Source organism: Physeter macrocephalus, chromosome 10 (assembly GCF_002837175.3).
Source record: "Physeter macrocephalus isolate SW-GA chromosome 10, ASM283717v5, whole genome shotgun sequence".
NCBI classification, from domain to species: domain Eukaryota; kingdom Metazoa; phylum Chordata; class Mammalia; order Artiodactyla; family Physeteridae; genus Physeter; species Physeter macrocephalus.
Genome location: NC_041223.1, coordinates 27,619,085 through 27,646,658, shown reverse-complemented (window position 1 = coordinate 27,646,658; position 27,574 = coordinate 27,619,085). Strand labels below are relative to the sequence as shown.

At 40.6% G+C, this 27,574-nt stretch overlaps 1 protein-coding gene across 4 annotated transcripts in view; it reads right to left on the bottom strand.

The window, feature by feature from the left end:
* MAP7 (microtubule associated protein 7) overlaps positions 1-27,574 on the bottom strand; it is a 178,393-nt gene that overhangs the window by 40,356 nt on the left and 110,463 nt on the right. For all 4 annotated transcript variants that reach the window (XM_028494406.2, XM_028494407.2, XM_028494408.2 and 1 more), the window contains exons 2-3: positions 17,807-17,908; positions 9,913-9,990 (exon numbers count right to left, since the gene is read on the bottom strand). In XM_028494406.2, the coding sequence (XP_028350207.1) occupies positions 9,913-9,990; positions 17,807-17,908 (180 nt within the window). The remainder of the gene's footprint in view (positions 1-9,912; positions 9,991-17,806; positions 17,909-27,574) is intronic.

Genomic DNA, 27,574 nt, shown 5'->3' with positions numbered 1-27,574 from the left:
AAAAAAAAAACGGCTTAACTTGGTTAATCAACCCTGGGAAGGGGGGCTGTGGACTGAAAAATAAGAGCATCTGTGTAGGAAATACTAATTAATTTTATTTAATAATGAAGAAATGGGAATGAAAAGGTAACCACTAATGGTATGGAAAATTATAGCACAACTTCTAAATTAATACAGGGAATCATGGAATGAACAGTACTTGCATCAAACCAACACCTACACCTCTACACCACCAACCCTACCCCTACCATAAAAAGGGAAAAAAACAAAGTTTAAAAGGAATGAAACTAAGCTAAAAGGAATAAAACTAAGCCTATTAGTTAAGATTGAGACTTTTAGACCAGGCCAAAACACAAAACACCCAGTTACGTAGTTTAAAAGAAACAAACTTAAAACAAAGTGTCAAAGAAAATAATGAATGAACAAATAGCTATCAGGCAAATGAAAACAAAATTGTAATAAATGTGGGAATAATAATCCCATTTTGTCTGGTAGTAAAAATCAAATGAAGAAAAAAAAACCCAAAGGAGAGAAATAGCTCTCCCAGGATCACATGGTTTAAAAGAGGTAGAGTTGAAATTTTAAGTCAGCTCTGATTCCAAAGCCTGTACTTTCTGTTACTACACACTATTTCCTCCGTATTCACAGCTTCCTGCCTAAAATTTCCACTTGAATTTCCTGGTCAGATCCATCACATAACCTTACTCGTGTCTGCATATTCATCCCTACCTGAAACCAGAACCTGCTCCGCCTTCTACGTTCTGATAGCAGATACCTGACCCCCTAATGGTTTACAAAGTTAGACCCCTCGAGGTCATTCTCAATTTCACCCTCATGGATGCTCCAACCTAACTCCACACTTCCACAATTGACTCCATCATTTTACATCAGAATTCAGTGTCTCCTTTCCCATCCTTTCGATTCTACTGTATTTAAGCCCTCATTCCCTTCTTATTCCTGGTGTTTAGTCTATCTCCTCTTCACATCCATCCTTCATACTGTTCTCAGAGACATCTTCCCCCCCACCCCCAAACAAACCCGATGTCACAGTCCTGCTTGAAAACCTGTTGGTTCCCCATTGTTCCCCATTTTTACAAGCTACCCCTGCCCAAAACACCTCTTTCCACCTGGCAAACTTCAACCATCTTTCAAGTCCTGGGTCAAATGGCCCTTCCTCTGGTGGCAAAGTCACTCCCGTAGCTCCTTCAGACTCCTACCTGTACTCTAGATCGTAACTACTCTGCTCTTACTGAGTTCTTCCCCAGATAAAACTGTCTAGTTTAGCAGATGATAAAAGTAAGTATGATGAATAAATGAGCTAAGGAGTTAAAGGATTGTATGACTTCCAAGCAAAGGGATTTACATCGAGCCTTAGTGTTAATTCAAAGCCTTCTCAACAAGTGATTTAAACTGTGTTTCTACTTTCCTCTCATTAGAATATTACACTGGAGAGCTGCCTGGTAATAAGGATGACCCTGCAGATACCCACAACACTTGTGTCTCCTGCTCGAGGGGACTTCCTACTTTGCCTTCTTCCCTTGACATAGCGGTAGACTAATGGGACTGAGGTGCTGAGACAGAGCTGAGGTGCTTATACTTGTGAAATATCTAGACCCTTTCTTTGGAGATAGGAAAGCAATACTGTGCCAGGACTTCTTATCTTCAGAGCTAGGCCTAAAGGAGGGTTAAGCCTCAGCTAAAGCTTTGCTAAAACACACAGAGCAATGGTTGTCCTTGGAATCTTTCTGTTACTGCCTCGACCCTAATCCACTTTCACTCCTCATAGAATGTTGCCATCCTCTTCCCTGGCTGTCTTACTGAGCCCCAGCCTACTAGACCAGAAGCACAAACACCCCTCTATCTTTGTCAACCCTGTAGCTCAGAAACATTAGGTTTCTCCAATCCCAGGCATCTAGGTCAGTCTCTGGGGTCACATGACCTGCCATCCTCATCTTTATCACCACCATCATCACGGTGAACTGTGCTCAGTTCTTTATGCTGACACCAAGTGATTTACAGGCAGTACCTTCATAGCTGCCAGTGAGGTAGACACTGCTATTAAACTTATTTTATTAAACTTATTCACAGAGAAGTGAAGTAACCTGTCTGATGTCTCAAAGTTAGTCAGTGGTGGAACTGGAATCCAAACTCTGGACTGTCTGACTCTAGAAGAAAACGAGGAACCATTATGCTAAAAGGCAGGATTGGAACACCTCCCCATGACTAAAGTTCCTCCTCTAGATCGGGACAAGGTGTTCATCCAATGTGAAGATCCTGATCTTCTAATGTCACTCTTGGCCTTCGTCATCATCTATTTAAAAGACCATTTACTCTTCAGGCTTTAAGACCTTTTAATTGCCAGCTTTAAAGGCAAAGTCAACTTGGGAGAAATAAACAATGGCCGCTTAGCCACAATGATTCACCTTATGTGAAAGCTTCAGCCTCTGAGTTATCTAATCCATCCCGCAAGAAGCATTTATTCTTTCCAGTCCTGAGCCTGACTCATGCTGCAGTGCTTTGGTATGTGCTCCTGTCCGAATTCCTCCCACTAACATGTACTCAGATCCTTTGGTTGTTCATAACCTGCCTGGAGGCCTTGGGAGCTTTTGTACACTTTATTCATTAAGTGACAACTTTAGGAGAGCAGATGCCATGGTTGACCACAGATCTGTCAAAGTTTTATCCAGTAAAAATTTGGATTAGAAAGACTTTCCCAAAGTCTGTTTTGGTTTTGTTTTTTTGGTGTGTGGATAGTCTTATTAAAACCAATGACTGCCTATCAATGATAATAATATGAAATGTAAAACCAGGGACAGTTTCACTTATGATGCTAATCAGAGAACGGCATCACTGGTTGTTTACTAATTAATTCTAACCTCTCTATCAACATTTTTGAGATGAACATGCTAAGGCAGGTTGAAATGATCATTTGTCTCTTGACTGCACTCTTATTAATACTGCTGCCCGAGGTGACAACACACACTGAGTAAGAAGGGTGGGAAGGGAAGCAAAGCAGAAAAGCTGTGACTGGAAGGGCAAGGAAGTTTGGTGAAATTATCTGAGAAACAATGCAAAAATAATTTAATTGAAGGTCAAAATCCTTTTCATATTCTTATTGTTATTTCTAATATAATACATTATGATAGATCGCCTGTACAGCTTTGAACTTAGCTATAAAACCCAATATGAATGAACTGAATGAGAGATTTGATTAAGCTTATTTTTTCTTCATGAGCTATGAGTCAATCATACGATTCTCTGATAAGCTTCCATGATTTTATAGACTCTCAGAAAGCCCCCAGCTGGGAATGTGACTCCATTCGCATCAATACTTCAAACTATAATCTGTATCACCTTCTAAAAGGGAAACCTTATATCTTCCTAAACACAGAAGACTATTTGTCTGCTAAATATTCCTTAGATATTCCTTTGAATTTGTCAACATATTGTAGGACTATTAGTTTCATAACATATATGAAGACCAAGCAGTTTTAAGGCACAACTATTCTATAGATTACCTTTGTATCCTCGTTCGTCTAACTGAGAAAATGCTTAAGAATAAGAATTTCAGACTTGTTTGAGTGGACTATTATAAGGGTGGGTATTACCTGATAATTTGGTAATGTCTAACTAATTTGCAGTATACCTGCTGCATTCACCTCTACTTATATTGAAACATACAGATTTACTATTCATTTACCATTCACCCAACAATTGTTAGACATCGACTATGTGCCAGGCACTATTCTAGGTACTAGGCTATAGAAATTTTAAAATGACACAAGCCTTTTCTTTTATTAAGCTTATATTCCAGTGAAAGCAGACAGACAATAAACAAATAAAATATATACATGTTTAGATACTGACAGTGACGTGGAGAAAAACAGAGTACTAGTTTGGGGGAGCTGCAAAGTTGAGTAAGATGGCCAAGGAAGGCCTCACTGAAGAGATGGCATTTAAACAATATCTGAAGGAGGAGAGAGAATGAGCTACATGCATCTCTCAGGACAAACATTCCAGGTGGAGTGCATAGCAATGTAAGTTCCAGCAGGTTAGAAAATTGACTTTCACTTTAAGAGCCCCAGGGTTCCTGGCTCAATAGTGACTACACATCAAATATTAGGTGAATGAATATGTGAATTAAAACAGCAGGAAATAGCTGTAAAAAAAGGTGGTGGTTAGCATTACTTTAAACTAAAGTCAAAAATTTATACTATTGCATAAATTCTACATGCTTTGATTCTTGCAGATGTTTTTGAAGAGAAATTAGTAACCAGGATCTATTCCAAGTTCTTACAGACTCTTAATGGACTCCAAGGCTAACAAATGGTCAATGCCACAAAATTTTCTCAAAAAGATATCAGAACCTGCTCCAACACTTACATTTACCCTCTGGTTCTGTGTCAAATGGACAGTGAGTACAGCACCCATGTACCTTGCTTGTGCACGAGGAAGCAGAGTAGCTCTTCCTCCACATGAGAGCTGGGTATGCGCCCAGCTCTGAAACTTCGGAAAATCTACCACCCGCATCTGAAGCATAGGGACCACTCTCTACTTAACAGAATCACCACTTGTTGAAGAATGTAAACACTGATCTTGATGACCCTGTACACATTAAAAGTATGCTTAAATAGTTGATATGGCAGAAAGAAAAAAGGGTCTATTAACTATCCCATTTTTTAAGATTCAGTTCCTCCGTTGAGCTAAATTATCACAATGCACTTTTAAAATAAAATAAATGACAGTCCATAAAATAACTTAACATCAGCAACTATGGCAGGTCCACACAACAAAAAGTACAACCACTGTGTTAATTTGCAACTAAATGTGATAATACAGAGTGAAGTGTTTAGAACACCGCTTGGCTCATAGTTAGTGCTCAATAAACATTATTATTATTAATGAATAATATTAATATTAATACATAATTAAAGGCTTGAGTAAAATCAGGAAAATCAGCAAATATTTATTATGCGTCTCTTTTATATTTAGCGTTGTATATTGGGATAAAAAGAATTAGAAAACCATGGCCATACCCTTTAAAAGCTTAAAATATATACAACCAGAAAGTTCTCTAAAGTCCAAACAGAAAAAGTTCAGTAGCATATAAAGTAGTACTAGAATGGGAGCTAAAATATGATAGTTATGCAATATATAGAGTAAGAAAATGACAGTTTCCAAAAGGGGAAAGATCATAAAAACCAGGAAGGCGTCAAAAAGAAGGACTGGAACTAACCGTGACCGAGCTGGAGGAATGAAGTACATCTATGAGATAGTTTTGGGTAACTAAAATCTAAATTTACTAAGGTCTGAACTAGGATGAGAGCAGAGGCAGCACATTTAAAGGCATGGATGTGAGACCCATGTTGAAGACAGAGGTCTGCTGGTCTTGTGACTAAATGGATTCAGGGATAGTGAGTGTGGCAAATTCCACCTACAAACCAGGCTAGAGGTAGCTGAAGCCCCAGCTAGAGGACTAGGCTGAGTGCCGACTGACCACTGGTACCTACAAGTGGCTCAACAGGTCCGAGTGGAGACTAGGCAGCGCACAGCCCTGGACCACCACGTTTCATTCTGTAAAAGATGCGGTAGTTAAGGCTGGTAGAAAGATGCCAGTGCCTCCAGCAGCAGGAGAAAGCAACAAAAGTAGCGGAAAGATAACTGGGCGGGGCAGGGGGGATGCTGGTGCAATTGACGGAGACACAGAAATTCCTCAGAGGAGTGTTCTGGAGTGAAAGTTGATGGGCAATGTAGTTGTATAGAGCAGGGGTCCCCGACCTGCGGGCCACGGACCGGTAGCGGTCCGAGGCCTGTTAGGAAGCGGGCCGAACGTCAGGAGGTGAGGGGTGGGCAAGCGAGCAAAGCTTCCCCTGCCGCTCCCCATCGTTCGCATTACCGCCTGAGCCAGCCAACCACCGCGCCCCCGTGGGAAAATTGTCTTCTTTGAAACCGGTCCCTGGTGCCAAAAAGCTTGGGGACCGCTGGTATAGGGGTTGAGTTTCAGATGACAGGAAAGCATCTACTGCCTTATGAGTGAGTTGGAAATGTGAAACCCATATTATCAAAAAAGGAGGGTTGAAACCATGACACAACCCTCCATTTTTGTACAATTACATATACAATTCTCCCACTTACCCCGGGAAGAAAACCAAAATGAAAGCTTAGAAGAGAGATGGTAAAAAGGATGCAGAAGTCAAGAGAGAGAAGTTTGAAGGAATGGCCTGAATAGAATCAGATGAAATAGAGAGGTTGAGGAGATTTCTTCATGGGAAAACCTTTTAAAAAAATAAAGCTTTCAGAGTGCATATGCTCAACCAAACAAACAGAACAGTCCGGTACTTGAAGAATTATGCCTGATTTTATGTGATAAATTGAAGGATAATGTGGAAAGAGCAGGCCACATGACATAATCCTACCATAAAGCATTAAAGCATGACTCAGAAATTTGTCCTACAGAAAGTTATTAATAGATCCTCCCTGTTTGCAAAACAATACAAACATGACACGCAACCCAAAACAAAGACCTTTATTCTCCCTCTTTTTAACTTGCTTTTTAAAAATGTGGATTACAAAAAAAAAATCTTTAATGATTTCAATGTTAATTTCAACCTACATCCAACAATGAATCATCAATATCACTGGCCAATAACTTTAAACTTTGCTTTGTTGGAATTACTGGAATTTTCTTTTTTCTAACTTGGAAAGCTTTAAAGTTTGAAAGTTTGATAATAGTTGATATTATCAACTGCTTTAGTGTTTTCAAAAAGCACACCCCAAAGACCTGCTATTAAGTGACAGCACTTCTCCAACCCTCCCACCTTTTTTTTTTTTTTTTTTTAAACTATTCTACTCCCATCATAGCTTCTGCAAAGCAGTTTATATTTATGGGTAGTCTATCAGTGGCACTTTTTCTTTTAGAACTAAAATTTTTTTAGAAATTACCCTTATGTATTCTAAGGCACAGCTTAAATTAGATGCTAGATTTTAGATGACTCTTTTACAAATGTACGTGTGCATGTATGTTTATTTGTGTATTTATAAAGATTAGTTTCTACTCTGACAGCTTAAGTGTAAAAGAATAGGCCAAAAATTAAAAGAAATTTTAAAAGAAAATGCAAATAATGCAGAAAAAAATAAAAATGAGTAAAATAAAATAGAAATATGATAGATAAAAATGTATTTCATTAAAATTATGATTGTCAACAACAACAAAAGAGATAAGATCAAAATTAAGGAAAACTGGGAATTCCCTGGCGGTCCAGTGGTCAGGACTCCTCTCACTGCCTAGGGCCCAGGTTCAATCTCTGGTCAGGGGAACTAAGATCACACAAACTGGGCTTCCCTGGTGGCGCAGTGGTTGGGAGTCCGCCTGCCGATGCGGGGGACGCGGGTTCGTGTCCCGGTCCGGGAGGATCCCACATGCCGCGGAGCGGCTGGGCCCGCGAGCCATGGCCACTGGGCCTGTGCGTCCGGAGCCTGTGCTCCGCGACGGGAGAGACCACAACAGTGAGAGGTCCGCGTACCGCAAAAAATAAAACAAAAAGAAACAAAAAAAAAAGATCACACAAACTGAGTGGTGGGGTCAAAAAAAAAAGAAGTAAAACTATGGTATTAAATATGGTAGGGGTAAGAAGAAAGAAAAACCATGTCTATGATACGCTAGCTCACCAACAAAGTAAAGCTGTAACCACAGGATAATACAATAATCTGAACGTTACTTTGACCCATATAAGAATCTGATAAGCAGGTTGGGTCTGTTACCAGATGCCCTTTTGCCACCTGTCTTGCGGTCAGTGCTCTACCGTCCCCACCTCTTCTAGCTCCCTGGATGACTCCTCTTCATCCTCTAGTTGGACGTTCAGGTGGCCCCTGACATCCTCAGGCTGGGCTAGGTCCTTCTGTGGGGTTCTCGATGCCCCGTGTGCACACCCCTTCAATACCGCCCTCTATTAGAATTGCTGTGTGTTTATCTGTTCCCGCCTCCCCACCACTAGACTGTAGCTAGCCCTGAAGGGCTGGGCCTCAACCTTTATTCATCTTCTTAACACAATACCTAGCAAACAGAGTTTTTAACTATATAAACTAATAAGCCATGTTCTACATCATCGATATGAATTAAAATGGGGCCACATATTAAGAAGAAAGCCAGCCACACAACAGATAAGGTTAGGCAACTTGTAGGGCGAATCTGCAGGCTCAGAGCTATACAACTTTATAGAATAAGAAGGGAAATGATTTTTGTGTGACTAGCATATTTATACTTTCTACAAAATAAACTAATAACGCCTGGATTTGAAAGACAAAGAAACCCAAATGGAAAAGTATGAGTTAAGGTGTAGAAGCTAATTCATGATGGGATTTAAATTATACAGGAGTAGTCTCCTGGCCCTATGGAGCTACTTTTACTCAGGTAGATATGAATCCGCATTGCAGTGCTAAGGAGACATTTAACAGTGGGAAACCTAACCCAACAGGGGTGGGGTGGAGAGGGGAGAGGACACAAGTGCTTGTCTTTGCTTGGATGGATCCAAAACCAGAGTGTAAATACTTACAATCACCTGGAATCTCTTCCTGCTTTAGTAGCTCTGCCTTTCCCTCTCAGTTCTGATCCACTTGTCTAACTGGCCTTTACTGGGGAGCAGTGGGCACAGTTCACAGAAGAAAGATCTCCAGACTGCACAGAACTCCAAGCAAAGAGGGACCCCCTCAGGGCCACAGGCAGCCCTGTTCTCCAAGAACCTACCAGCCCGAGGGAGACCTGACAGAGGCAGGGAACTTCAAGCCTGGGTGCAAACTCTAAACACAGAAACACGCAGCTTGTTGACTTCCAGCAAGTCATTGAAATTTGCGTTGAAAAAAACCTTGGCAGCAAAAGAAATGACCTCACATGACCGTGATGGCAAGGGAGGGAAAGAGGCGTGCGTTCAACGAATGTAAACAATGTCAACAGACTTTTGAAAACCAGCTTCCAGTGAATTTCACAAATTTGGATTCTTGAGTACAAATAATCAGAGATGGGATATGGGGCTGGGTTTTCCAACTGAAACATTAACTTTTACAAAATGCAGTAGAACTTTAGAAAAGTTACAGGTCATCCACTGGCAAGACTGTGGCAACCTAACTCGGCTCTGGTTTTAAAATATCCAGACGCTCTGGAAACAATGAGACACACTGACTAGACATTTCATCTTTCCAAGGCACATAAAGAGTATCCTGTTTTAGCAACTTTGCATAAATGGACATTAAAATAAAGGAGGAGCTGGCACCAATATCCTTGCTCAATGTTCTGGAAGACAAGGACTGCTGAATGCTCGGATCTTGGCTTCCTGGTAAGCCAGTCCTGTGACCCAGCTCTCTAGGTGATTATGTGGCAAATGCTGCAGCTGCTAACCTTTTGCAAGGGCCTTGGATAACAAAAGAAAAATCAGACCCCTCAGCACAGGTCTTGTGTTCTTCCTGGCAGCGCATTGGTAGCATCAGTCTATAAATTCAACAGCAGCATTATTTTAACGTGGAAAGCAGTGAGTGCCCTAGCAGTGCCCAGTCTCATAACTGTTCACATAAAAAGAACCACAGGCTGACTGTCCTGGTATTTTTTAAGCTGTAAAATGTAAGCTGAGCCATCATGCCTCTCATACCTACATGCCCTCCGGTGCCACATTAAACTGTCATTACGATACAAGAAATGAAAATGTCCCTAATCCTGGGCCGGACTTCATTGCTGCTTAAAATTTAGTTCTATGTTTATATCCACATACTATATTCTGTTTCCCAATCCATCTGCAAAACTCATAAAGGCATGCTAGAAAGCATGCCTATCAGAGTGATGTCTGTTTGTCCATCATCCTGGAGGGGAAAAAAGTAACATTTCAACAACGGTGCCCTTGAAAGGTCAAGCGAGGCGGGGGATACCTAGCTGCTTCTCTCGTTCCTCACGCCGCTCCCTCGCCAGCCGCTGCCGGTCATCCACGCGCAGCACTGGTGGAGGGTCTGAAAAGGAGAAAGAAAACATGACGAGAGGGGCAGATCTTAAGAAACGATATACACTGATAAGTATCTTTTTGTCCAGTAAATCTGATGAATGAAATATTACTACATCTTATGTACAGTAACATTACAACAATTAGTACATGTAACTATACTTTCAGTGATACACTTTATTATAATTTTCCTGAGAATTTCCAAGTATTATCTTCTATTTTAAAATATTACCTAAGAGGTTAGATTCTAAGAGTTCTCATCACAAGGAAAAAACCCATTTCTTTTTTTTTTTTTTTGTATAAGATGATGGATGTTAACTAAACACATTGGGATAAACATGTCACAACATAAGTCAAGTCATTATGCTGTACACCTTAAACTTACACAGTTTAATTGATGCTGTGTGTCAATTATATCTCAATAAAACTCAAAAAAATAAAGTAAAACAAAAAGACACACGGCCCCCCCCCCAAATTTGTGTAAAACATAACTGTGCCTTTGGCTTATTTTTATCAAACAATATATATGAGGTTTTGTGTTCCTAAGCTACTGAACCTCTATTGTTTTTATGCTTTAAAAAGCCTGTTCCTTAACAACACATAGAATCCTAAGTGAATTTATTATACTAAATAGATGTTCACCAGATACATGTGAACAGCCCAGGTCTGGAGTCAGACAGGCATGAGATCACTTCTGGTTCTATCACTCACTTGCTGTGAGATTTGGCCGAATTACTCACCCAGCTCTCTTAAGTCTTAAGCTATGATATGGGGTTCATGGGTTTTTCACTCATTGCCTATGAGGATAAAATAGAACCTATCTATCTCACATCATTGTAAGGATTAAATAAAATAATGCTTGTAACAGCGTTAGCACAGTGCCTAGCACTTGATAAATCTCAATAAGTTCATTCATTTGCTGAACACACTGAATATCCACTGTGCACCAGACAGTGCTGTATGTGCTGAAAAGAGAGCTATTAACAAGAAAGACAGAAATCTTTGCCCGAATGGGGTTTGCTTAGGGAAAATTTATAGAATAAATAAGTAAAACAGAGAGAGTGAAAAAAGGGGCAATATATAAAATGTTAGACTGCGATAAATGCTAAGGAGATAGCAAAGCAGCCAAGGGTATTGTGAAATGGCAGGAAGGGGAGGTCTGACATTTTGGATAGGTGCCAAGGGAAGTCTAATTGTGATGGTAGCTTTTATGTGTAAAAACCTGATGGAAGTAAGGGAGCTACCCGTGCAGATATTCCAAGAGAGGAAAAGCAAGTGCAAAGGCCCTGAGGTTACGAGTACCTAAGGTGTTCAAGAAACGACATGAAGATCTGAGCCACTGGAGCAGAGTGAGATCAGTAAGTGATGGGGCCAGAGACCTGGGGGCCTGGTGAGGACTTTGGATTATGCTCTGAGTGAGATGCCACCGAGGGGTTTCCAGCAGAGGGCCACATGAATACACTCACTCTGCCTGTTACTAAAGAAAATGAAAAGCCTAGTAATAATAATAATGATGATGATGATGATGATAATTACACTGAAAATCAGCTTTATTTTCCCTGCTACTTAATTAACATCACAATTTCAAGATCTTTTATTAAAAATAGAAACCTACTGGAATAATACTTTAGAGACAACTGGCAGAGCTTCATCAACAGACTTAAAGGACTTGCATCCCAAATGCGTCTTAAACGTCACAGAATTTGTACATCTAAGGGAAATAAAAACTGTCTAAAAGCACATTAGGGGCTTCCCTGGTGGCGCAGCGGTTGCGCGTCCGCCTGCCGATGCAGGGGAACCGGGTTCGCGCCCCGGTCCGGGAAGATCCCACGTGCCGCGGAGCGGCTGGGCCCGTGAGCCATGGCCGCTGAGCCTGCGCGTCCGGAGCCTGTGCTCCGCGACGGGAGAGGCCACGGCAGAGGGAGGCCCGCATACCACAAAAAAATAAAAAGAAAAAAAAAATGGCCGCTGAGCCTGCGCGTCCGGAGCCTGTGCTCCGCAACGGGAGAGGCCGCAGCAGAGGGAGGCCCGCGTACCACAAAAAAAAAAAAAAAAAAGCACATTAGGAGCTGCATAAACCTGGCAGTGTGCATCATGGCAGGACCAGGCGATGATATTTTATGCTTTTCCTTTGCTTTAAGGTATGCTTTTTCAAAAAATTCGTAATATGAACCCCTCACTAGCTCATACTCATTATGATAATTATTTCCCAGATTTACTAATCGTTTATGAGGTCTCAAATATTTTTTATGTAGAAAAATGTGGCCTCTCGGTCCCAAAAGGTTTTCCTCTGACACTAGAAGAGGGGCATGTGGACTCCCCTCAGGCACTTTGTTAAGGATCACAGACAGGGGAGTTCCGCTGTCATTTGTTTTTGGAAATGACAGCCATAGCAAAATGGTATTTTGAAGAAAAAACCATCTGAGAACAAAAGCCAAAATGAAGTTAGAAGAAAGACTTCCAACAATTACTTATTGCTTAAAAAGAGTCCTTAAATAATGAGGTTTTACTCCGTCATGAAAACTTTGATTTTATTATGAAACTTGAAAATCAACTTTATTTATAAAAGCCACATAAGCACATTATAGAAAGTCTGTAAAACAGAGTCTATAAAGTCAAATTTTGTCCATGGGCTATGGAGTATGTGACATTTCTAGCTTACTTTCAAGTACTTGCCAAATTTCACACAACATTTTGAAAAGAAGGTTTTAATAACAACGTATGGGACACAACACACTCATCCTCACCTACCTTCTTCCATCCAAACCAACCCTGAGAACTCTAAGTCAATCACTGGTGTTCCTGCAGTCATGAGGCACCACTCAATTATGCAATGGAATGCTTGCTTGCCTTTTAGATGCATAGTTGGAAAAGAGCAATGCAAGAGGGGGCACAGTTTACCTCTGATTTCTATGCTATCATTTCATATGAAAATTACACTCTTCACAAACTGTATCCTGTCTGGTAACAACTGTATACAACAACAGGTTGTATACAGTTCTATGCAGATATATCAATAAAAACTACAAATAAGGGCAATGCTTAAGAGTCGGATATTTCCCACTGGTTACCTTTATCACTTCAGTACTGATCTCAATCAGTATTTATTTAGAATTAGATCTGAGGAAGTTAAGAACAAATGCAACACATTTCTAAAGTATAAGTTGTATACTGACTATGATATGCTAGACAATTTTGGTTGGTTTGGGGACCTGGCAATAGAAAATACTGTAGAGTGAAAAAGGTATTCAGTTTGAATTCTGTTTCCGTCCTTCTGGTCACATTAATAAAAAGCCACTTTGATACTAGAATGTTAATAAACACCCTGTGACAGATGAAAGATGGCTATGAATGCAGGTAGGGAAGAGCAGAGCCTGGTCAGTTTTGTTCATTGTTATATTCCCCATGCCTAGGACTATACCTGACAGGAAGGAAGGCATTCGATAAGTACTTATTAAATGAATGAATGAGGGGACTTCCCTGGCGGTCCAGTGGTTAAGACTCTGTGCTTCCAATGCAGGGGGCGTGGGTTCAATCCCTGGTCAGGGAACTGAGAACCCCACATGCCAAGGGCACGGCCAAAAAAAAAAAAAAAAAAAGAGAGAATGAATAAACAAATGAGCCAACAGCTTTAGCTAACTTTCAGAGCCAGTACGCTTCCATTAACCTTCACTACTGGGGCAAACTCATACCAATCTTGTATTTGACAACAGACTTTTAAAAATGTAAATACTAGCGATTACAATTTTAGGATTTAATAACTAAAAACTGATAAAAATGATCTTTAAAGGTAGGATTTCAGAAAGAAAAAATACAATTGAATAATTCCAAGTAAATAGTGAATTTTCTGTAATTTTTGTCTCCCTTTCATTTCTACCCTCCTATCACTTTTCTCTGGAACAAAATGAAGGTATAGAAAATGATTTGACATCACGAACATTTCACATTGTTTCCCAACAGATCTAACATTGTTAGAATAGAACTGAGTTACTTATTCTCAGATGGAGAATAAGAGAAATAGGATTTTGGTGGCGGTAAACTTGCAGCTACACTTTGCATCCAAGCTCCTACCTGTGATGACTGCAAAGTAGAGGGCACTTTTAAGAGTGAAAGGGCGTGCTGGTAAGAGTCTGTGGCGACGTGTGTAAACCTGGACTATCCTGCAAAAATCGGAACTAAAGAGTGACCCTCAAAGATCAAGAAAATCAACTCACTTTGACAAGGCTTTTTTCCAAAAACTCACTTGACTCCTATCTGAACCACTACTGTTTATCTGTTTATACAGTAAACTACTTCTGTTAGGGCTTTGCATTTTACAAGGACTTCCATATATATTATCAGTTTATTCTTCACAATAATCCTATGAGTTAGCCAAGCAGCTAGTCATTCAATGAAGAGTTACTGTGCCTATTTTCCAAATGAGAAAACTGAAGGAAATAAATGCATGTGATTAAGGAAGGTGGACAGTTAAGTGTCAGAGTTAGGGCTTAAAATCCCATCTTTAACTCAATCCTGTCCCCCCTTTTCACAGCATGGCATCTACAGAGTCATTAGAATCAGAAAACGGCTGGAAGATTACAAGTCATGTTTTCCTCCATGAGGGAAATTTATTTATTATTTATAAGAAGAAAGTTCTACTGGCTCTTCTAAAGACTTGTGGTGGGGAATAGTAGAGGGATAGGAATTAAGAGGCATTTTTTTTTTTTTTTTTTTTTTTCATGGCTCACGGGCCCAGCCGCTCCGCGGCATGTGGGATCTTCCCGGACCGGGGCACGAACCCGTGTCCCCCTGCATCGGCAGGTGGACTCCCAACCACTGCGCCACCAGGGAAGCCCAAGAGGCATTTTTAATAAAATGGAGTTTCTGCTTTTCTCAGGTACATGCACAGTAGTTCATGAAGAAAATGCAATTTTCTCTTCTAATCAGGTCAAACTTTGACCATTTGGGTTACAATCAAGGACGAGGTGAAATGAGTCCTCTAAGAAATAATCGCTCGAAGCGCAGAGGGAATTCACGGGAAGAAGATTCACAGCTTGCTCTCGGGAAAAGCTTCACAGGGGATGTGGCAACTGAGAAGGATCGCCAGAGACACACTTGGCTTTAAGAAGTGTGGATGGGATGGGAGGAGGGTGTTACAGAAGGAAAACAATGTAAGCTTGGTGTTTCCCAAAGTGGGTGGAACAGTGGAGTCCAAGGCTTGATTTTAGGTCTTACGCAGACAACTTTTTTTTGTCGAAGTGTGGTTGATTTAGTGTTGTCTTAATTTCTGCTGTACTGCAGGATGATTCAGTTATACGTGTATACACTTTTTAAAATATTCTTTTTCATGATGGTTTATCATAGGATATTGAATGTAGTTCCCTGTACTATACAGTAGGACCTTGTTGTTTATCCAGGAAATTCTATATATAAAAGCTTACATCTGCTGAAAAACAAAGAAACAAACAAAACTTTTACCATTTGGAGGCAGCTGATGGAGTTCTGAAGAAGCATCTTGCACTTCCTCAGTTAACAGTAGTCAGAAATGGACTTTGTAACTTTACAAAGTGTCTCTTCTGGACTTGGTTCAAGTATTCACAGCTGAGAGTACCCTTCCCTCTTGGATAACACAAGACATAGTGTGCACATATTTATAAAACACCATGAGGACCTTCCATTACATGTTTTAAATGTAAAATATTAACAATTTGAATGTGAATAGATGCTTTCTAAATCAGAGATGTTCTAGAGCATAAGTATCAGAAAGTAAAGGAGGGCAAGAAATTTAACTAAAATTTACTGGATAAAAAGGGACCCTTTTTCATTGTCAGGATACTTGCATCTGGTTAGGGCAATACTCAAAATAACCCCAAAACAGCATGTGCTTCTTTTCTTTTTAAGTTCCTACAGTAAGAAAATCAACAAAAACTGCTTTAGACAGACATTCCTGTGACTTATATCCCATAAAATCAAAAGGTTTTACTCAAGCCTGGAACTCCAACTTGGAACCTCTTATGTCACCTTCAGAGATACTCAGGAAGATAACATGGTGGTTTAAAAAATAAGAGTCTTCTATGTATCTTCGCTTATGTGTATACACAAGAAAGCAGACCCAAGGATACTTAAAAGATGTCATCTGAAATGAAACATCTCCTCACTGAACTTGACTCTGGCAACATAAATCAAATGGCTCTATAAAGAGATGGTCAATTGGAACAGAAAAGATGTTTAAAAGATGTCATCTGAAATGAAACATCTCCTCACTGAACTTGACTCTGGCAACATAAATCAAATGGCTCTATAAAGAGATGGTCAATTGGAACAGAAAAGATGTTTTCGGCCTCTATTTTTCTATGCACTCCACATATGTCTCTTCTGATAATGGAAATACTGTGTTAGAATGATTTATTCATATACTGGTTTACTCCACCATACTGTCAGCTAGAGGGTAGGAATTATGTCTTTTAGTATTTCCCTAGTACCTATACAGTACTAGCACCAGATAAATAAACAAGTTATCGGGATATAAAAGTATAAATTGCACAGGAAAGAATGTAGGAATTAGAAGCAATGGTTGATGGGGAGAACAAGGGAAAACCAGAACAAACCAATTAGCTATGTTCAATTCTCATGGTAAAACAAACAGGATTTTCATGCTAAAGAGCTTCCACTTCTACATGGATGCTCACTGGAGTTTAAAGAACAAAAGTCCGCTAGAATAAGCTCCATGAGGACAGGGGCCCTGTTGATTTGCTCATACAGTATCTCTCACAGTTCCAGTCATAGGGCAACTACTCAATAAACATTAGACGGTGGCTGGGCTTTGGGTGGATAGATGGATGGATAAATGAATGAAAATGCAAACTGACTAAATGGGGAAATCTTAGCCTACAAATTAAAACTCCACTGAAACTACACATCATTTGCCACTAATGGTTACTCATGCAATACCTGCAATAGTCTGGTTATTCCTCTCCTAGATGGCAAGCTAGATTTATCTTCTCTGTTCAAGACCTTTTCCACATGGGAAAAAAAGCCCCGCAAAACTAGATGCAATAGGGAATGTTTTCTATGGGGCTAGATACAGTTACTTCCATCTTTATTCTCACTGATTCACTGTTCTTGAGTGACTTTGGCCTTGGGTGCAGCAAGAAGTAGGCTTCCAAGAACCTCATGGGGTGTTCAATTTGCCTTTACCTTCCTTTGACTGTCTCTTATCATCAGACTGTAAGTTAGTCTCTCCCAAGGACCACACAATGGTTGTTGGATACCTGGAAGCAACTGCATTGTCTATTCAATTGTTTGTATTATGTTTACAGAGTGTTTGCTTTGTCATATCACTGAGTGGAACAGACCATGAATCACAGGTTATTAGATGAAATTACTGTGTAGGTGTACAAGCATTGCAGGGAATGGAGAACAGAAACATCATTCTATACCAGCTATGCTGTGTGTAATGATTTCCTTAAGTGGTTTTTGAAAAAGTCACAAGAGATATGCAACAATGCTGGGCATATAGATACAGAAAATTGTGTCATATCTATCATTTCAGGCAGAATGGCAAAATTATTTGCTCTTATACACTGTTTGACCGTAAACAGTGCATTCACATACACCATCTCACTGACTGTCAAAATGATTCTGAGAGGTAAGTAGGGCATAGCTTTGAATCTCCATTTTAAAGAGAGAAAATCAAGGCGTGAGAGGTTCTCTGACTTATATTCCTACGAGTCAGTCTGAGTGTGTGTTTTGGTGGCAGGACTGAAACCAAGCTCTCCTAAATTCTAGCATGACTAAGCCCTTTGGGTTAACCTTCCTTTTTCCACAGCAAAGGCAATGCATAGTACCTGGTTTATTTCCTGTGTGGTTGCTATTTTGTCCTGAAATAGCAGAAGAAGGCCGGTTGGAGGCCGCGGTTTTCTTATCTTGCACTTTGTTGCCATCAGGCGCTATACAAATGAGACAAAAGAGAAAAGACATATTTAGTTTCCTAAAATTTATTGAGAAACATTCACATATTCGACATTTACTGTTAACCCTTGTATCAAGTGCTAGGCTAGATTCAGGAAATAAAGATTAAGCAGCCAACAACCCCTGCCCTCAAGGAGCACACTGTTTCAGTGTGGAGAACACATTCAAAAATCAATAGTCTCAGCTCAACCGACCAATCCTACAGCGGTGGCGTGTTCAGGGTCCATGGAGTTGTTCACCCCGGCTGTCCCAGTTTATACATAAAGCAACCGGGGAGAAATAAGACTGGGGTCTAGAGCCTCTGATCTTTGTTCTTAAAAGGGTCATGCATTAGGAACCAAAACATTCCAAGAACATAACCAAGCAGGTCACCAAAAGGGAAACAGGGAAATAATTTACCAGGATTTTGGAAAAGCCTCTAGCAAAGGTTCAATAACAAAGATTATTCAAGAGACTAAGGGAAATGTACTCTAGGAAGGGACCGAAGGGCAGAAATATCAGGCAATTCTCTGGTTATATAAAGTATAGGGTCCTTCAGGTAAATTGTTCTTTACACATATGACTTTAATATATTTTTAAAAGATATTTAAAGTATCTTTGCTACTTCTCACAAATCATGTCAAAAACCAAGCCCTTGTTATTCCCTGCCTCCTACCCTCTGCCTTAAAATCTGTTCCACCCAGTCTTCCCCATCCACTCAGGCAACTCCGTTCCTCCAGTAGATAAGGCCCAGAGCCTTGGAATCATCCTTGACTTCTCTCCTCCAATCACTCCCCAAATTTGATCCATTAGTAAGTTCTTTCAGCTCTACCTTAGAAAACATCACCTCTACCACTACCTTTCTGATCTCCTCTTCCCTGTGTGACTGCAATATCCTCTTTTTTTTTTTTTTTTGTGGTATGCGGGCCTTTCCCTGCTGCGGCCTCTCCCGTTGCGGAGCACAGGCTCCGGACGCGCAGGCCCAGCGGCCATGGCTCACGGGCCCAGCCGCTCCGCGGCATGTGGGATCCTCCCAGACCGGGGCGCGAACCCGGTTCCCCTGCATCGGCCGGCGGACGCGCAACCACTGCGCCACCAGGGAAGCCCCTGCAATATCCTCTTAAGCAGTCTACCTGACCCCACCACTGATCCTCTTCAGTCTATTCTCATCTCAGTAGCCAGAGTGATCCCATTGAATCATAAGTCATGTCACTCCTCGGTTCCAAGGTCTAACAGCCGCCATCCCACTCAGAGTAAAATTCAAGGTCTGTCCCTGGCCTACAAGGTACTATATGATTTGGCCTTTACCTTGCACCACTTTCCCTCTTAATTACTCTGATAATACTGACTCAGATCATATCATACTCAGATCCTACTGACTGACTTAGTCCATCTCAGAGCCTTTGCATGTACCTGAACTGTTCTTCTCCCAGATGTCAACACGGGTCTCCCCTTCACTTCCACTGGGTCTCTGCTCAAATGTGACATTAGAGTCCCCTTGATCTATCTAAAATAGCACCCCTATCACTCATCACCGCCCACTCCTTCTTACTCTGCTTTGTCTGTAGCCCTTATCCCTGGCATGTTACATATTTATTATCTCCTCCATTAGGCTGAGGGAAATGGATAATAACTAGAAAACAGGACTCACTGGCTCAAGGTTTTGGAATCTGAAAGGGTGTGATAGTAGTTACGCTTCAGGAAGACTAAATTTTAAAATGGTACCTAAGATGTACTAAAAAAAAAAAGTTTCTAAATTTACCTTTTACCTCTGAATGAAGAATATACCAAATTATGGCTGTCTGTCGATTACATACAGTATTAACTAGCAGAGGAAACCACAGACTAAACAGTAGAAAGCATCTTATATAGTATGTTTAACACTGTTTAATTGCCCAGTTTCAAATAATTTGTTGGCTTTAAATACAGGTTCAAACATAAACACTGATTGCTATAACACACACTCTCAGCCCGCTTGCCAAAAACAAGTTACCAGTCATCACCACGTGGCAGGTAAAGTCCATACTAGTTAGTATTGGCCTATATAGTCTCACAATTTTAGAGGTAGCCCCTAAAGACCAAAAATTGACTTAATTGGAACTCTGGTGCTCAATATGGATAGAACAACTTTCTTCCATATTCTGCAAGGTAGTCTTAAAACTGCTCATAAAGATGAACAGAAAGGAGTGCACACAGATTTGGAATACCTTTATTATTTTCTTTTTATTATATAGCCACCTCCAGCACATAGTAAATAAAGCCTTAACTAGTAAGCTGTTTAAGGGATCTTCTACTTATTATTTTTACTTAAATGAAAGATAATTAAGACCACTTGTTTAGAATATATTTCAAATGTATTCGTTTCTTTCTTGCCTTGGCATATTTGACATAATTTAATCTGTCTCTGGTGACTGAATATCTGCAGTTGCGCCCAGGTCCTGACAACAGACATCAATCCTAGCTAAATATTATGTTACAGTAGACCATGAAGGAGATTAAACACATGTTCAGTGCAAGTGACTTTTCCAAATAATCCTCGATTAATCCCTGATAAAAAGCTTATTATTATTATTTTTTGGCTGTAATTTGCTTTGTCTTGAAACTCAACTGTAAGATAAATTTCAATTAAACTGGAGGTCTGGTTACTTGAATTCCAATTTATCTACATCTGACTTTTAACAGATCCACTCTAGTTGAACATCTATCTGACCACTTTATTATCATTTGGATCTCAGGAATTCATTTCTATCACAAAAGACCTCCTGAGTCCTATTCATAACAAGACAAATTTAAAATTGATCTTAAAGTGTGTTATGTTCATATAAAACTGACAGGTTAAATTTAGTAAAATAAAGGTAATTTAAAAAGCTGTCAGGCTATTTAGCCCAAGATTATATACTGTTAATTTTTAACCATTAGGTTGAACATTTGTCTAAAGTTTTCAGGCTATGTTTCTGCTTTTCTATCGGTCTTTCCTTTCCACCACTGTAATGGTCCTTATTTCTCCAAAAACCTTTTGGTTAACACTCTATCATGGTAAGAGGGAAGATAAACTCAAACAGACCTGGGTTCAGCTGTGAGCCCTGCGACTAACTAGCTCAGTGACCTTCAAAGTTTCTTGACTTCTCTGAGTAGGTAATACGGGGGTGAAACTGCCTAACTCATAGGGTCGTTGGGAGAATTAGTTGAAAAGATGTTAAGAATATGGCTTGGCATATAGGAGGTGTGTAGCAAATATTCAGCCCTCCTTCTCTCAGCGTTTACGCTCTTCCTCAAGGTCCTGGGCCTCTCACACTCGGAGGTGTAGCTGTGTGTTTGAGTTTGTGGGGAAGGTGTGCTTTGGAGTCCATTGACCTGGCTCTGCCCCTTAGAAGCTGTGAACCCGCCGCACATCACTTAACCTCTCAGTCTTAATTTCCCCATCTGCAGTGCAGGAAAACACTTTCAGAGTTGTGAAAATTAAATGAGACTGCCGGGCCCACTGCAAGGCTCAATACATGGTGGAAGGTATTTTAGGCTGTCTCCCTATTCCTACACCAATGTGGGAAACCGGGTTTCTAGTTCCTCTGGGCTCTGCTTGCTCATCGCTAACAGGGAAAGAAAACCTGTGTCAACTTGGGGACAGTGGTCCTGGGGAGCAGAGTCTGGCTCTGCTGCTGCTTTCAGAGGTTTTCAGCTCAGGCACAATCGCACCTCCTGGGGGCCTCAGGTTGCGGGACTTATTGGTACAGTTTGCAGGGTACAACCTGGCTTGGGAAGAGGTAATCATCCGTCTTTCTGGGGCTTAGAGAGATGACAGTTTTCTGAGATTTAATACCTTTCAAGTTACCGTCACATTAAGTAAGTGTGAGCCTTAAAAAAAAAAAAAAACCCTCAATCATAATAATAGGAAAATAAAATCTTCTGAGGTATTTTTTTTTTTTTAAACCAAGTGCAGGGAATTTCACTGTGAGAACACAATGAAAAGGGATATTTATTCATTTTACGATTTAAACATTTAAAACTCTGGAAATCCTAGGTAACTAGCAGGTAGGATCACATACTATTTTTAAATTTACCATTAAAATAATACCATTTCTAAAATGACTCAAGTGACTTTCCAGTATTATTTATTTGAATCTCTTTTCTTTCATTTTTCAAAAAAGAAAACTGAGCCATATACTATGACACTCAATAAGTCTTTGCTAGCCTTATAAAATTTTTATTGATCTTCCTGCTAGCTTGAAAGCTTTATTCCATTAGTGTCACATGTAAGTGTGTTAAAGACAAGAGGAAGGATGGAGAGAAGCACCCTTGTGGTCTGGGACTCTGTCTCTAAATCACTCTGCAACAAAATATGCAGGCAGCAGACACTTGGAGCTTTCATCCAGTAAAAATTCTGCAGCTCCCGGAAATGCCACCAATGTGTCTCTGTAATCCATATCCTCTACCCTTCATTGCATTTGTTGCAATGTCTTCTCATAAAGGTCATGGGGTTCCCACTGCTTTGTTTCTATTTTTGGCTGGATGGTCCAGTTGAAGAGTCTTCTCTCAATTGACCAAGATAACTGGTCCAACAAATGCTTAATTTAGTAAAAATGCTTACTCTTGTAAGATATTTATGACTGCAACCTTAAGGACAATGCTGAGTTTAAACTCACTGAATGATAGATGGTCTTGACCTCCACAAAAATAATGTACTTCTGTCACCATTTTAAAGGGTGGCATGTGGGCTGGGAAACAGCAAAACTTTAGCCCTCAATTCCCAGCTCTGTATGATGGGTTGTACTCTGTGGAATCCAGCCCCCCAGGCTACACACATATCTTTGGGGGAGTAAACCAGAAGACAGAACGAGAGGCTGAACTGCACATAACTGTCATTTCTGTAGTTAAAAATGGTTGAATTTTGCAACTTCATCTGTCTCAATCTCATAGTTTCAATCTGCCTGTGCAGAAAAAAAGTCAACATTGCAGGCCTGCAAGTGCTGTCCTTAGAAAGGCCTGATTTTGCTTTCTGTATTCTTTGCTACGATAAATCTTAGCCACAAGTATGACTGTATGCTGAGTCCTGAGCCTTTCTTAGTGAATCACAGAACCTGAATCATAAATAGCTTATTTGAAAATCTGGCCGCAGAATACTGCTCTGGCAATTGAAGAATGTTACTGGTTTAAATTCACAACATATAAAGATCACAGAGTAACTCTCAGGTAATGCAGAGTGTTTCACCTAAAATGTTCTGCTTTATGAGATCTTTTTGCTTATTTGCTTGACAGTTAAAATTTATTCTAATATAGCTGCCAGGAGTATTGTAACATTTAAGTCATAGCTATTAAATGTTTTATCCAACATTATTTATGAAAGTTGCATTAGAATAAGAAGGACATAATGCAATCTCGTAACTTCTAATGACTTCTCTGACTAACCCACATGATGGAGAGCTTTTCAGTTTAAATTCCTCATAATTGTAAGTCAAGTTGTATAGGAACAACCAAAGCCCATGGGAGTCAGCATGAGACAAACCTAGGTTTAATTTCCCACTTCACTTCAGTTTTCTTCACATTTATTCAGTCAACACCCTACTCCGTGGAACACCTTGTGCTCAGTACTGGGAAAATAATATTAAGTGAACAACGCATCTTTTCTACCGCTTTTTCCATTTCCAGACCCCTGGGAGCTTTTGATTCCCTCAATAATTTCTCTTCCTTCAGAAACGTTCTCCCCTATTATGGCCTAAAGCACAATCTTAACCTCAGTCACTTGCAAATCTGCACTTATAAACAGTCTTCCACCTCTAGGGAACATATGCTCATGTATCTCTGCTATCACTTGAAACTATGTCCAAATCTGAACTAACTGTCCTCATAAAATCAGCCAACTCAGTCTCCTTGTTACTATCAATGGAACCACAATATTCCCAGGCTCAGAAATTTTATGTGGTGTTTTCAATAAACATTTACAGACACTCCCATGGGCCAGCCACTGTGCCAAGCACTAAGAATATGAAGATTGTAGGACACAGCATCCACCTGCAAGATGCTCATTAATCCTTTGGAGGAGACAATATGCAAATACACGCAGTTACAAAAACAGACCAATTCAGTTTTCAAAAATCAATACACTATAGAGGACTAATAACCAAATAAATGATATAGTATTACAGGGATTCAGAGGTGGGAGGAGGTGCTACAGGGGGTAGTAGTGACGGGAAACTTCACTGGATAAAGATTTTGAAGAATGGAGAGAATCTGTATAAGTGGTGGGGAAGCAGAGAACACACTTGGCTGGGACATGGCATATGCAAAACTAGCGAGGCAAAAAAAATGAGAGAGTATCAGGGGACTGACCAGTCAGAACAGTGGGTTTAGTAAGGCAAGCAATTGAAAATAAGACAAACAGGCCGAGGTCAATGTGTCCTCCAGTTCCATGAGTTTGGACTTTATGATGAAGGCAATGGAAAGTCACTGAAGCATGCCACACGGCACTTCCGGCTGTGAGCTACTCTAGCTTCAGTGGACTCTGGATAAATGAACGGTGAGGCCCAACCAGCCCACTGGATATGTATTTAAAAAGGTTATCATCTTTTTTTTTTTTTTTTTTTTGCAGTACGCGGGCCTCTCACTGTTGTGGCCCCTCCCGTTGCGGAGCACAGGCTCCGGACGCGCAGGCTCAGCGGCCATGGCTCACGGACCCAGCCGCTCCGCGGGATGTGGGATCTTCCCGGACCGGGACACGAACCCGTGTCCCCTCTCAACCACTGCGCCACCAGGGAAGCCCAAAAAGGTTATCATCTTAATAAAAGGAAATCAGACTAAAACCAGGTATCTTAAGAACTCCACTTTCTGGATAATTTAATAATTATTCAGATTGTTCTACTTACCCTTAACTCTTAATCATAAGAGGTGATTATGTAACCATTAAGGGGAAAAAGTGACACGAGTGACTGTGGTGAAACCATCTGTCTGTCGCTGAAGCATCACACCTTGTGCTCAGTACCGGGAAAATAATATTAAGTGAACAACGCATCTTTTCTATTATCTAACGCAGGGGAGGAGCAGTCAGTGTGGCCAGTCTAGCAGGAGCCAGGGCAGCACCACACAGGGACCCTGCGTAGACGCTCCGGGTCTCCTCTGCTTCAGATCCTGCAGGACATGGGGCCCCAGCCGCGAACTCCAGGGAGCAAGAGACTACGTAGGGAGAGGAAACACGGAATGGAGGAAGTGTGCCTGGCTGGGAAGGAGGTGGGGTGTTTCTAAAGGTCATTTTGCAGGCAGGTCAAGGAAATAAAATATGGGTAGATGCTGATGAATATCTTTAATCTTTCATAGACCGCTCAGGATGGGGAAGCAGCCACTTCACTATGCAAACTTACAGGTACTGTGCCATGGCAACGTCTGTAACTAGAGATACTGAAAAACAGTGCCGAGTCTGATTTGCCACCCTGCACCAGGATAAACCACTTCGTGGTACGGCACAGCACCTGGCCACATTTAGCCTGGCAGCAATAAGAACCATCAACTATTTATTCAGCACTCTATTGCTCATTTCTTGTTGCAAACAGAAATGCAATTAAATGAGAACATTTGGTAATAATGTGTATCCGAGTCATACACTGCATCTTCCTTATTCATTCTGTTGACAGAAACAATTCAATTAAGACCTTTTTCTTTGCATTTCACACACTCCGGACAGAACAAAAAGTAATGACTTGGCGGCTACACTAGACTACATTAGAGGCTTGTAAGACCCTGTGGGGGTTTTAAAATCTGGAGGGTGCTCATCCAGCAACAACGAATACTGACTGAAAGTCACTTTCTGATAACTTCATTTCTTCATAAGGAAAAACAAATTATGACAGTGATGGACAACGATATTCAGCCAAAAAACAAAGAAATCTGTCCAATACGGAGATAATACAAACCCAATGCAGAGACATTGATTTTACAAATATAATCCAACACTGTGCCTAGTTATGTGATGTATGGGAACAGAATTCACCAGAAACATCACTCATCTTCAAAACAATAAGGCATGAAGAATGAAACAGACACAGGTAGCTGTTTATTAAGAGTTCGCCATCTATCAACTTCGTCTTTGATACTTAGCCAGGTGCAGAGCTGTGATAAGTTCTACCAGACCAGAGGAACTTGAGGGCAGGGATGGCGCCTTCATCTTTATAATCCCTGTACCTTTAGTGTTTAGCCCACTATCTGGCATACAGGTGACACTGAATAAATGCCTGAAGAAGGAAACGAGAGAGGAAGAGAGGGTAGATGATGTACCCCAAATAAATTGTGGCAAAAGCCCAGGAAGAAAAAGTGCACATTCGCCCGTGTTTTGACGGCTGCTGAGACTGCAGAGAAAAGATGACCAAAAGAATTGTCAGCTCACAGTCACATCACTCCATGTCAGAAAACAAAAGCTAGTTAGTGTCATCTTTGGATGGTTTTGACATTATGTCAGGCAAGACTCAAAATCAAATGACTGTTTTGGCAGCCACGTAATAGAAAGGTTTGCCCAGTATCACTTATAGTGAGTATCTGGGGAATTCGAGGGTCAGTCTCCAAATACAGAAGAACACTGCCTATACTGCATGGGATAAAGCATGAGACCAGTACAGCCTCTGGCCGGAAACATCAGACAGGCTACAAAACGGGCATTTCACCTTTGAGGGGTTTGTAAACCAAAAATTTTTTTTCCAAATGTCATGAAGAGATTAGTGGTAGGACGGGAATAAAACACAGACCTACTAGAGCATGGACTTGAGGACATGGGGAGGGGGAAGGGTAAGCTGTGTCAAAGTGAGAGAGTGGCATGGACATATACACACTACCAAATGTAAATGAGATAACTAGTGGGAAGCTGCCACATAGCACAGGGAGATCAGCTCGGTGCTTTGTGACCACCTAGAGTGGTGGGATAGGGAGGGTGGGAGGGAGGGAGACGCAAGAGGGAAGAGATATGGGGACATATGTATATGTACAGCTGATTCACTTTGTTGTAAAGCAGAAACTAACACACCACTGTAAAACAGTTATACTCCAATAAAGATGTTAAGAAAAATTTTTTTCCAAAGCAACTTAATTTGTTTTGATAATCTGTTTGTTAAAAAGCCAAAAAAAGTCCACCTTAGCTGAAATGAAGAAAGCATTTCAGAAAAGCACACGTTCCATATATTTTGTGGAAACAACTGGGAATTAATTCTTAAGGTCTTTTGTTTACCACCAAAAGCAGCTTCTTGATTCGTGTTACAAAGTCCTTCTGATACATTTAGCTGACAGGAGTAAACACTACACACTTTACATTCAACCCAAAAGGCTTTTATTTAAAAGCAAACAAAAAATAAACAAAAGCCTTCCTCCAGCCAGATGGCAACACTATAAAGAGAATAGAAAATGCTGTATTTTCCTCCTGTATTAATATAAACCAGATTAAAAGGCAAGCCTTTTCATCCCCATGGGTGACGTACTTTCCTGGCGATTTATCACCAGTCACAAGGCAAGCTGCTACACAAATGATCTCTGCCCCATAATATGAATAATGTTTATGATTAAGCAAAGTCCAGGTCAAAGTAGAGAAAAGGGGTGAAAACCCTAACCATATTGTTTTCCAGTCTCACTGAGAAATGGTAAATTACAGGTTGTAGTTCATTGTCTAAATTTCAACAGCTGGGTAGGGAGTTTATCAA